Source organism: Molossus molossus, unplaced genomic scaffold (genome assembly GCF_014108415.1).
Source record: "Molossus molossus isolate mMolMol1 unplaced genomic scaffold, mMolMol1.p scaffold_m16_p_10, whole genome shotgun sequence".
NCBI classification, from domain to species: Eukaryota; Metazoa; Chordata; class Mammalia; order Chiroptera; family Molossidae; genus Molossus; species Molossus molossus.
The window spans coordinates 12,747,996-12,760,796 of NW_023425345.1; the positions used below are offsets into that span (position 1 = coordinate 12,747,996).

The 12,801-nt window shown below is 48.2% G+C and overlaps 1 protein-coding gene across 1 annotated transcript in view; it reads left to right on the forward strand.

Annotated features, from left to right (window-relative positions):
• The window catches only part of NT5DC3 (5'-nucleotidase domain containing 3), a 49,730-nt gene that overhangs the window by 23,078 nt on the left and 13,851 nt on the right, over positions 1–12,801 (forward strand). The window contains exons 3-9 of the mRNA XM_036252899.1: positions 3,088–3,162; positions 3,629–3,684; positions 6,892–6,982; positions 7,949–8,086; positions 10,434–10,494; positions 10,887–10,989; positions 11,118–11,219. Of these exons, the coding sequence (XP_036108792.1) occupies positions 3,088–3,162; positions 3,629–3,684; positions 6,892–6,982; positions 7,949–8,086; positions 10,434–10,494; positions 10,887–10,989; positions 11,118–11,219 (626 nt within the window). The remainder of the gene's footprint in view (positions 1–3,087; positions 3,163–3,628; positions 3,685–6,891; positions 6,983–7,948; positions 8,087–10,433; positions 10,495–10,886; positions 10,990–11,117; positions 11,220–12,801) is intronic.

The window sequence follows — 12,801 nt, forward strand, 5'->3', positions numbered from 1 at the left end:
CTTTGTCAAATATTAATTGACCATATAGGCACAGGTTGATTTCTGGGTTCTCTGTTTTATTCCATTAATCTATATGCATGTTCTTATGCCAGTACCAGGTTGTTTTGATTAAAGTGGCTTTGTAGTATAGTTTCATATCAGGTATTGTGATTCCTCAGCTTTGTTTTTCTTTCTCAAGATTGCTGAGGCTATTTGGGGTCTTTTTTGGTTCCATATCAATTTTTGGAATATTTGTTCTAGATCTGTGAATTGTGCAGTTGGCATTTTAATAGGAATTGTATTGAATCTATAGATCGCTTTGGGTAGTATGGACATTTTAATGATGTTAATTCTTCCAATCCATGAACAAAGTATATGTTTTTACTTATTTGTATATTCTTCAGTTTCTTTCTTCAATGTTCTATAGTTTTCTGAGCACAGGTCTTTTACCTCCTTGATTACATTTATTCCTAGGTACCTTATTTTTGTTGTTGTTGTTGTTGCAATAATAAATGGGATTGTTTTCTTAGTTTCTCTTTCTGATAGTTTATTATTGGTGTATAGAAATGCCACCAATTTCCGAATACTAATTTTGTATCCTGCTACTTTGCCAAATTCATTTATTAGATCTGGTAGCTTTTTGGTGGCGTTTTTAGGGTTTTCTATGTACAGTATCACGTCCTCTGCAAATAATGACAGTTTTACTTCCTTCTTTCCAATTTGGATAACTTTTATTTCTTCTTGTCTGATTGCATTGGCTAGGACTTCCAGTAGTACTATGTTGATTAAGAGTGGTGAAAGCTGACATCTGTGCCTTGTCCCTGATCTTAAGGGAAACGCTTTTACTTTTACTTTTTGCCCATTGACTGTGATGTTGGCTGTGGGTTTTTCATATACGACCTTTATTATGTTGAGGATGTTCCCTCTATTCCCATTTTGCTAAGAGATTTTATCATAAATGGGTGTTGGATTTTATCAAATGCCTTTTCTACATCTATTGGTATGATCATGTGGTTTTTATCCTTCATTTTGTTTATGTGGTGTGTCATGTTGATTGATTTGTGAATACTGTACCAACCTTGTATCCCCAGATTAAATCCCACTTAATCATGATGTATGTATGATCTTTTTAATGTATTGCTGGATTCAGTTTGCTAATATATTGTTGAAGATATTGATGAACAATATTCCTGTGTTTATCAGGGATATTGGCCTGTCATTTTCTTTCTTTGTAATGTCTTTATCTGGTTTTGGAATTAGGATCATGCCGGCCTCATAAAAAGAGCTTGGGAGTTTCCTCTCCTCTTGAATATTTTAGACTAGTTTGAGAGGGATAGATGCTAGTTCTTTGAATGTTTGGTAAACTTCACCCGTGAAGCCCTCCAGTCCAGGACTTTTATTTGTTGGGAGTCTTTTTTTTTTATTTTATTTTTATCACTGCTCAATTTCACTAGTTGTATTAAGCTGTTATTCTTGAGCTGTGCAGACTGCTGATTCTAAAGAATGTCCATAATTATGTCATTATGGTCAGGAGGTCTGCTTTCCTGACAGTTGTTTGGAAGAGTGTTGGTTTGGCCCAGTCCAAAGGTTATCTTGCCCAAGTCAAACATTCCAAAGGTTCAAGGAGCGAGACATGCAGGGCAGTTCCTCCGGGTTGGTGGCTCCGGCTCTGTTGGAAATGGCTCTGTGTATGTCATTGTTCACAAGCTCCAAGTAGTTGAAGAAACTTTGCCACCAGACAGGGTGTCAGTGGTGCTCAGCCCGCCAGAGCTCTGCTTTTTTAGAGACACTTCAGCTCCAGAGTGACGCATCTATGGGTTATTTTCTCCTCCAGGAGTCTGGGGATTTTAATCCAGAAACTCAGTGTGGCAAACCCACATTTCCACCCAGGAAGAGGGGCTGTAGGCTTTGTTGCCTTAGGGCATTGTAGGAAGTGTATTCCAGAGGTGTTTGCTGTGGCCGCATTTTTACAGCTGCAGGAAGGTAGGTGCCTAGGTTTTTACTTAAGCAGTTTACATTGTGATTGGAAGATCTTGGTGACACAGCCTCTCTAGACTCGGGAACAGATACTCTGTCCTGCCGGTCTGTGCCCTGAGGCTGGAGGGTGTGGGGAGGGCCAGGGCCTCTGTGCCCTGAGGCTGGAGGGTGTGGGGAGGGCCAGGGCCTCTGTGCCCTGAGGCTGGAGGGTGTGGGGAGGGCCAGGCCGAGCCTGACTCCCCATCCTCCACGCCTCAGCTGTGTGGCCCAGGCCAGGTTGTTTCGCCTGGTGCCTCTGATGTCCCGTTTGTGAAATGGGAGTGGCAAGGCCTTCAGTGCCCAGGTCATCAGTGCTGTCTGGGGGTAGCCGGTGTTCTAATTCTGAGAGTCAGGAACGAGGGAAGACTCAGATCAGGGGGCAGCTGGGGATTTCGCGTAGTTTGAGGAATGGTTTAATAATCAGGAAATACCAGGGGGGCTGAGCTGCCTCCAGAAGCCATGTGTGTCCTGTATCAGAGCGTCGGAGCAGTAACTGGGAGCCACGGGCTGAGAACGGGTCCCTCTGTGCCTAAGCGGGGAGGATGCTGTACTAACAGCCGTGGGCCCTCCGGCCCACGGAAGATGAGCAGTGGCCTGCTGTCCAGATGAGAAATGTAACGAAAGCTACATGGAGGGGCCCCTTTGAAAAGCTTTTAGCTTGGGTCTCTTCATGAAACCTGGTAATGGGCCCATCCGAGGGCTACGGCATCGAGGTGCTCAAATACGAGTTGAATGGGTGGTTGACGACATGTTAAGGGAGGTAGGAGCAGATGTGTGTCTGGGGTGTCAGGCATCTGGGAGTCTAAGGACAGAGGGAAGGAGGGGAGGGGGCAGTGAAGAAGAGAGAAGTTGGAGGGGTGAGACCTTACCTGTGCTGGGCAGATACCCAGGGAGTGGGGCTGGATGGAGGGCTCTGGGGCCGGGAGGGGCTCGCTTGGTCCAGAAGCAGAGGGACATGGTTTGATTCACCCCTTCTGACCCCACCGGCCCACCAGAGTGCGTCAGCCACCTCGGCCTTCGTACAGGATCAACTCTGGACTGCCTTGAACTAGTACCTTGTTAGCTAAAACCGGTTTCTTTCTTTTTTCATAGTATCCCATGGAAATCAGGAAGTATGAATATGACCCAAATTTTGCAATTCGTGGACTTCATTATGATGTGCAGCGGGTAGGTTCAATCCTCATGTTTTTCTCCTGAAACGGCATTTGGGGATAAAATGTACTCTTGGTGCTTTTCTTTGCTCAACACATGCATTGATTTTAAATTCATGTTCTTTGGGGACACAGAACTGAATTCGTCAAGACATCTTCGGGTAAAGTCTTTTCCAGGAGACTCTGGATTAGAAAGATAGAAAGTCACGGGTGCAGCCAGCAGCTGGGGAGGTACCGTTTATTTCCAGTAGTCCTAGCTGGTGTGGCGAGGAGGAGCCAGTTGTCACGGCTGTCTCTGCAGATGGGCCATTTCCTTGATGAGCTGCACACTGCCTCAGTCAGCGAGCAGCCTTTCAGAAACATACAGGTGCTTCCCGGGGGCAACTCGATGTCGATGGGCTTTATAACGCCACCTGGATTCCTCATGCAGTTTGCAAATTGTTGTGCGATACTTACCTGCTCTGTGTTTTATGTTTTTGAAGGCAGTATTGATGAAGATTGACGCTTTTCATTACATCCAGTTGGGAACTGTCTACAGGTAAGAGTAAGCTCCCTGGCTCAGACTCTTATCCCTTCTCTCCTGGGCTCTTACAGTTTTCTGCAGAGTAGTCCCCGCTGGACATTGTTGCTAGACTGATGTACCTAATGCACTTTCCTCACCCCCCCCTCTTCTCAAGTCCAGGATGGCTCCCCACTGTCTAGAGACTAGAGCCCACACCATTTAGGTTTTCTGTCAACTTCCAAACCCTTAGCTTCCTCTTTTTGCACGGACAGCTCCTTCACTCACTGGATTGGTTAAGACTCTTAGTTGCGTGACCGAAACCCAATGCAAACTGGCTGAAATGAACACAGTATTGGCTCACTAATTGTATAGAGCAGGGACAGTTCCAGCTGCAGGTGTGGCTGGATCCAGGGGCCACAATGATGTCAGAATTCTTTCCATCTCTTGGCTCTCATGCTCTGTGGGTAAGCTCTGCCTTGGGCAGGACCCCGCCCCCTTTTGGTGACCCTGGAATTACCAGACTTTCATCTCCTCCAGCTCTAGGTGGAGAGGAGAAGGGGAGTTTCTGTGGGGACCCGCGGTCTCCGCATCAGGCTGAATTTTATGTAGTGGGCGTGGAAGTGAGTGCCACTGGGCGGGGGAGGCGGCAGACTGCCCTCCACTGCGGTCCCATTTTGTACCCATGATTTCATTTCTTAATTGGAACCGTTGTGAAAAGCTAGGGTTGTTCCCATCACAGCCCCCCCACGCTTATCATATACCAGTTATTGTCTATATGCAGTAACTCGTTTAGTCTTCTCGGTGACACTGGGAGGTGGGTACTATTATTGTTCCCAGTTTAAGTGACACTGAGCCCAGCTTGGCTCAGCAGTTAGAGCATGCGCCTGTGGACCGACTGGTCATGGGTTTGATTCCCTGTCAAGGGCATGTACCTGGGTTGCAGCTTCAATCTCAGGCCTCGGTCAGGGTCATGTGGGAGGCAACCAGTTGATGTGTCTCTTTCACATCGGTGTTTTCTTTTCTCTCTCTCTCCCTTCCACTCTATCTAAAAATCAATGGAAAAACATCCTTGGGTGAGGATTAATAAATAATAAAAAATAAATAAAATAAAATAAAAATGACACTGAACCTAGAGTTAAATTCCTTGCCCAGGTACTACCACTAGTAATTAATTAAGGGAGCTGGGATTTGAACCCCAGGCAGACCTGTTCAGATCTGTGCTCCTAACCTTTGTATTTCTCATAATCACACAGGGCCGTGGAAAGTAGTTTTCAACGCCAGTGTAGGCTGCGTTCAGCTGTGGGACAGTCACCTGAGCCTGTCACAGTTGTGGGCGGAACTCAGCTGGCTGTAGCAGACTGATTTCTCGGCTGCTTTTGAGCTGACATTTGGTTACTTGGGCCTTAAGGGTGCAGCTTGTGTGGCCAGGCTGTGTCTGCTTAGAGGTGGCGGTGGCTTCCCAAGGACAGGGTCGAGCCCAGCGGGAGGCAGAGAGGTCACCCCGCAGAATTCCTTCCCTCTATTTTCTTTCCAAGTGTTTAACCCTTACGGGTACGCACACCTGACCGTGGCTGCCTTGGCGAGAGCTGTTCTCCAAGGTCACTGCCTGGAGTGATCTGGTTTAGTACCAGTGTCTGTCTGATTCTGCAGGAAGTACATTGCCTCTTTTGTTTTCAAAGGGTGGTAGTTGTAACAAGTTAATCAAGATCAGAGGCAGAATTTTCTGGGTTGACTCAAGTAAATCAGGCTGACAGAAACCAATAGGAAGGTAGAGAGTGGCTTGTCTGCTCTGGACTCTTCCTCTGATAAACTTACTACGTTCGTTGGAAACCACTTTTCTCAGCCCTTTACCTGAGGAGATTTTTTTTTACCTCCTCTTTTAATAATCATTAGCTCATTCTTTATATCTATGGATCTATTTGTTTTTCATTGTTTATTTATTTGTTTGTTTTTTTAGATTCCAAATAAAAGTGAAATCATATGGTAAAAAAAAAAAAGATCAGAGGCAAAATATTAATGAATTCACTCAGATATTTTTAGAAGTAATATGAGGGTGGAGAATGGAGGAAAGAGGCTGATATGAAATTTTCATTAAAGTTACATATCAAACGTAAAATATTTTTTGTATGTATTTTATATTGGCCAAGTGATTTTGTATTTTAAGCAACCTCTTTGTATCAGTAGCTGAAATGCCTATTGCATAATTTATATACCTGTTTCAGCCCGGTGCGGTGTACCCACCATTTATTCTGTGGTCCCTCATCCTGGTGTCTGTTTCTCAAGCACCTTCTCTTCTAGAGCAGGGGATAGAGGAGCAGACATTTCCCTGATTACACTCTGGAGTGGGAGATTCCAGGTGAGGAAATCTGAGACCACTGAGCCCTGGGAAAAGCATCTGCTCACAGCGCCGGTGGCAGAGTTAGGGCTGAAATCCAGCCGCTCTGACCCCAGATTAATTTTTTCCTGTGTGCAGAGGAGCTGGGTTCATTTGCAGATTCCCCTGCAGCTCCAGAGGCAGGTGGTGGGTGTTTCCTTGGCTTGTGCAGATGAGGAAACTGGCCTTCGCTGTCACATAGCATTGGGGTCACCTCCCTTGGAGGCGGTGCCCAGGCCGCCTGCCTGTGTCATGGGGTTTAGTCCACCCGCGCCTCGGGCATGAGTTTTTCCATCTCGGCACTGACCTTAGGGTAGAGTGTCAGAGGGCACAAAGATGATGGAGACAGAACCAGCCTTCCTCTCCCTGATGTATTAGAACAACAACGGTAACAACAGCATCCCCCCTCAGAGTAAGGCATTGGCAGGCCTTGTACCTCGTTGAGTGTGACCTAGTGCTTGGGGAACCACAGAGCCTGGGGCCCAGTCCTGACCCACCACTTGATGCCTCGGGGACCTTGGGGAAGGTACATGACCTTTTTGTGCCTCAGTTGCCTCTGCTGGAAAAAGGCTGGAATGACAGTGCCTTTCTCCTTGGATTGCTGAGACCTAAGGGAAGGGCTGCGTGGGATGCACATCTGGAACATAGGAGGTGCCGTGTCACACTGGCTGTTACTTTCCGGCTGTATTATGGATAGCGTGGCAGCGATAGTAACAGTAGTAGCATTTTCCGCCTGTCGTTTGTAGCAGTTACTGGCAGCAGCATCTCACACGGCTTACACCTGGCTTGCAAAGCCCAGCAGATGCCAGGGGTGTGACCGCCCTTCTCTCACGGTCTGGCTCTTACCTGCGCTGCCTGTCGTTTCCCAGAGGCCTCAGTGTTGTCCCTGACGAGGAAGTCATTGAAATGTACGAGGGGTCCCACGTGCCCTTGGAACAGATGAGCGACTTTTATGGAAAGGTAATGCGAAATGCTGTATTTTTTTCCCTCTCGAAACATGGCCTGGGCCATTTGGGAGCTAGGATTCCTGACCCTATGGCTGCTCACAGGGAATCGACAGGGACATTGGGGATTGTGGTTTTTTTTTTTTTTAATTTTTAATTTTTTTTTGTTACAAATGTTTCTCCTTTTTTACCCCATTGACACCCCCCTCCCCACCCCACCCCCCCGTCCCCGGCTTTGCTGTCTGGGGTTGTGTTTTGAGAGACCCAGAGTTTGAGAGAGATTCGTATGTTAGAGGCTCCATAGGCTCGTTCATGATTCTCCTTTCTTAGCTCTTTCCTCCTTCCCCGACGGAGTCTCTTCACCCCTTATTGCACCTGCCCCTGTTTGCCACCACCTCCCTGAGGTGTCCCCGCGTTCTGGGTTGAGTCACTGGGGGCTATCGGTGCAGTGACTGTCGCCTCCCGAGATGGAGACTAGCAAGGAAACCTTTTCTAACTTTGGGGGCTGTTGCAGCTTGCCCTGTTAGGTGCGCTGTCTTCCCTGCGTCGTCGCCACGGCAGGTGTGCGGTCAGCCGGGCAGCTAGTGAATTCACAGCCGTTCAGAGAAAGGCCTTTTCCCAGCTCACACGGAGGCCTGCAAGGTGCTCGAACTCAGGAGCGCTAAGTGGCTTTTACTGCCATTCCAAGGGCGGTACCCTCCACGAGGGTGAGCTGGGAGTTGGACGGAGCACAAGGGGCGTGGAAAGGGGGGCTGTTAACTTCTGCGGGGAAATCAGGGCGTTTCCTTGTGCCAGTTACGCTGAGAGTGAGACGTCAGCTCTGCCGTGGACGATACGGACAAGGAGAGCATCTTTAGTTTGCGTTGCTAGAATTCTCCTTGCCTCGTGGACAGGGATCCCGAGGTTGAGCAGAATCCCCGAGAGGCGCGGTGTGGCTCTGCTGGGGTGCGGCCTCCATCTGACGTGTGCTCCCCGCCCGCAGAGTTCCCACGGGAACACCATGAAGCAGTTCATGGACATCTTCTCCCTGCCGGAGATGAGCCTGCTGTCCTGCGTGAACGAATACTTCCTGAAGAACAACATCGACTACGAGCCTGTGCACCTGTACAAGGATGTCAAGGTCCGGCAGACAGTGCGAGGTCCCAGCTCCACACCCCTGCCAGCTGTTCGCGGGACGAGCAGAACGCGGAGGCTCCTTTATGCCTAGAAGTGCTTGTATTTGTGGTTTGTCCCGGAACATCGTAAGACGTTTGTTAGGAAGACTGGGAAGCAGTCAGATTTGTTGTTAGAAGAAGAGGGGGCTCATATTGTTACCTGGATTTCTTAATTCTTTCTGACCAAAGGCCACGGCCAGGGCATTGGCCAGAGGGGTGCATGGTGGCCTAGGTCCAGCCTGTCCCCAGCTCATGCCCGAGCAGAGCATGGCCGCCGGCTGGGGTGACTACACAAAGACATGGCATTTGTGTTTCGGGCTGTGGCCCAGAGACTGCAGTTGCCCACAGGAGGTGCCACTGTCTCCGGCACACAGAGGGCCCACGCAGGCTTTTGGAGGCCCTGCGGAAGCTTTGGAGGGGGAGACAGAGCAATATACATATTTACATGCATATGTACACACCTCATTTCTATAACTTTGCATTTATCTATTTTAATTCACAGTCACGTGTTTATATATTCCTTAAACCAAACTTTTTTCAGTACTTAGAAATGTTTGTATATTATTTATTTAATGTGTATTATATATTCCTAAACATGTGTTACAAATTTTTATTTATATAAAATGTATTACTTATATATAATACATATTTATTTAAATATATGTATTTTTTATTTATTTTATCCTCACCCGAGGACATTTTTCCATTTTTTGTTCAGATAGAGTGGGAGGGAGAGAGAGGAAGAGAGAGAGAAACATCGATGTGAAAGGGACACATCGAGTGGCTGCCACCCACACGTTGACATGAAAGGGACACATCGAGTGGCTGCCTCCTGCACGACCCAACCAGGGCCGGGGACAAACTGCAACCGAGGTACGTGCCCTTAATGGGAACCAAACCCCGGTCTCTCTGGACCGCAGGCCGATGCTCTAACTGCTGAGCCAAACTCGCCAGGGCTAAATATGTGTATTTTTAAAAGATCCATATTCATCCTACAGTATTTTTAATTATATGTTTATGACTAAAAATTTTGACTGCCCTGAGTTATGGGTTTTAGGCAGATAAAAGGTGGATTATAGTTTCTTGACATCAGTCTGGTGTTCTGTGAGCTGAATTTAAATATTTAGTTTCTAGTCTCCTTTTTGTGCACACAAACACTTCATTTGTAGAACCTCTAAGAATCACTGCTATGTAACCCTGTGTACTCGGGGGGAGAGATGTTTATTTAAAAGTTCAATTTTTACTCTTAGTAGGACAACCACCAATAGTGAACACATATGCCGAGTTTTCTGTGTTCCAGGCACTGTTTCTCTGAGTGCTTTATGCATGTTAACTAAGAAAATCCTCACAGTAATGCCTTGATGTAGATACTGTTATCACCACCCTCATTTTGTAGATAAATCGAGGCACAGAGAGGTTGAGTAACTTGCCAGTGGTCACACAGCTAGTGTAAATAGAGCCTAGATTTCAAACCAGGAAGTTTGGCTCCGGCTTGCTCTTAACCATTGCCTTCTGCTGCCGGTGTGACCTTGAAACAAGCCTGTGCCGGAAGGGGACCGAGGTTGAGTTTACAGTCCAGGGTGCTCACGCTGGACAGAAATCTCCTACCAATTTTATGAGGTTTATGGTCCAGTTTGTCCGCAGCCCAGTCCCCTGCCACAGGTCTGAATGTTTCCGGGGGCCTCCAGGAGCGCCACCTAGTTAAAGGACGACCTGCTCAGTGCCGCTCAAGAGTGGCTGTGCTCTGACCCCTGCCAAGCATCAGGCTGCCGCGCCCCTGGGCCTGCCAAAGGGTTAGCTGCTTCCTCCTCCTCGTGTCCGCCGCCGGACCACATCTCTGCCCCAGCCACTACCCACGGCAGTTCTCGCCTCCTTGGTAGCACTGAACAGAGGCGGGTCCCCCCTCGCGTGGGTCTCCACCTCTTTTTCTAGGCGACTGAACCTGCCGTTGGGATAGCGGGAAGGGTGCAAAGATGAAAAGAACAGTAATGCCCTTTGCCCCAGATGACCTGGAATCTTTTGTTCATGATGCTGCATATAAATTATGGTTTATTATGTGGGCTTTTTCCAGAAGTATCCACAGAGATTACCTCCTCCCAGTGACCCTTTTGAAAATTGCATCAAAAACTGCCACTGTCACCATGGAAACTCAAGTTTTCCCCACAGGGGCCACCTCTGATAGATGGGCCAGAATTTAGATTTCATTTAGTGCTTGGATTGCAGGCTCCTAATGGCAGACGTCACGGGTGCCTTTCCACTGGTACTGTCACTCAGGCTAATATGCTCACTGATGAAAAACGTGTCTTTTGACAGGACTCGATTCGAGACGTGCACATCAAAGGAATCATGTACCGAGCCATCGAAGCAGATATTGGTACGTACTCAGCACTGCCACGGAGCTGGTTCCCGCTGCTGTTCCCCACGGCGCCTTTTACTTTCATTGCAGGTGCGGAGCAGAGGCGGTCGCTGTGCCAGGACCCCGCGTCCTCCGCCTCAGCCATCCCCTTCCCTTTGCCTTGGACAAAACCCTGCTCGGAGAGGTGCTGGCAGTGCAGCCCCTCAGTTTCTTCCCCCAGACCGAGCAGGCAGGGTCTTGGCTGCTGATGTATCGGACACTGATAGGCCCTGATCCCGCTTCCTTAGACTTCTTTCTCTTCCCCCACGTGCCCTGGACCGCGCCGGGCCCGTGGGCCCCACTCAGCAACTGCTTGCAGATCGAGGGGGCCTCACGCTGAATGTGTGTGCGAATTTTTCTCTTGCTCGTAGATAAGTACATCTGCTACGCTGAGCAGACCCGCGCAGTGTTGGCCAAACTGGCTGATCACGGCAAGAAGATGTTCCTCATCACCAACAGCCCCAGTAGCTTCGTGTAAGTCCTGTGTTTCGCTTCGGACTCGCTTCTTGTAGGGCGTTTAACAGTTGTAAATTTGCAAGAAAAAGTTGCAAGAACAGTTCATCGGTCCAGAGTTAGACTAACCTGGCTGACGTGTTGTTTAGGGACAAAGGGATGAGGTATATCGTCGGAAAAGACTGGCGGGACCTGTTTGATGTGGTCATCGTCCAGGCCGAGAAGCCACACTTCTTCAATGATAAACGGAGGTGAGTGTCTGCCTTTCCAGGGGACTAGATTCTACTCTTTGCTGCTGTGAAGCCTTCAGATCCAGCGTCTTGGTGAAATCCAGCTGGAAATCATGCGCATCCGATATGAAAGCTTTTGATTTTCAAGTCATCTAGCAAGGACTTGCGAGGAGGGCGAGGTTAGCGCGTGGCGGACACTGCGTGTGTTGCATGGTTCTCAGCTCAGATTGGGCTGCTTCGGTCCTGTTGGTCAGGCTTTAAGAAATTGATTGATAACCATGAGAAAACGCAAACTTATTCTCACATAGTATATTTGGTCTCTCTTTAAAAAAATTTTTTTTTTCTTTATTGATTTTAGAGAGAGAGGAAGGCAGAGGGAGAGAGAGATAGAACATTGATGAGAGAAAACATTGATCAGCTGCCTCCTGCATGCCCCCCACTGGGGAATTGGCCCACAACCTAGGCATGTGCCCTGACCAGAAATCGAACTCGTGACCTCTTGGTGCATGGGCCAATGCTCAACTGTTGAGCCATACTGGCCAGGCGGGTCTCTTTTTTTTAAAATACGTTTTTTTTTTTCTAGAGAGAGAGAAAGGGAGAGGGAGAGAGAGATAGAAACATCGATGAGAGAGAACATTGACCGGCTGCCTCCCGCACGTCCCCCACTGTGGATCGAGCCTGCAACCTGGCATGTGCCTGATCAGGAATCGAACCGGGACCTGGGTGTCCCTGGGCCGACGCTCAGTCCACTGCGCCACGCCAGCGATGCAGATGCATTGTAAAGCATAATGGCGGCAACAAACCACCTGGTGGGTAGCTCTTTAGGTAGAGCTCTAAGTGGTGCCTTTAAAATTACAGTTGGATTTTGCAAAACTTTTCTGCCGCACAGGTTTTGCATCAGGTGGAGTAAATTTCTATCAAGACTTACAGACTGTCTTTCTGCCCCAGTAGCCTTGGGAAGTAGGGGAGCCAGGAAGTGTGGGGTGGTGGTGACTGCAGTGTACCGTAGGGTTTACTGGGTGGGGCTCAGGGGTCCCAGAATGTCTGTTAGCTTGTGGGTCAGACATGTTCACCAGGAGTTGTTCCCCACAAATGTCAGTAGTGTTGAGAGGTACTGCACTAGGTTTATAAAAATAACTCTTACTGGTAGAATAATGACCTATTTTTGAAACCCCGTAATCTGTTCTGCAGTTGGTAACCAGGAAGGCTTCCTCTCTGCTAGGTGATATGAAGTGTCAGAATTGGCGCCCTGTCGATCGTGTTGAGTGGATTAAATTCCTCTGGCGGTGCCAAGTTCCAGTTTTCTAAGTGTCACAGTGACTCCTGGAAGAGGCAGACAAACCCAGGAAGCATGTGCAGAGACTGAGCATTCAGGAGAAAGATGGAAAAACCAGCTATGAACACTGACTTGCTGCTTTGTTGTTGATAAAATGTCCCCCCACCCCCATTTTTATATTAATTCTGGGGTGCGGCCAGGAGAGGGGCCTCATCTCTCCTTTCAGCACGGGCTGCCTCACCTTTGTCATGTTTACACACAGCAGCAAAACAGATAGTGTCTCAGACTGTTTTGGGGGGGTTGGGGGAGTGTGTGTGTGTGTGTGTG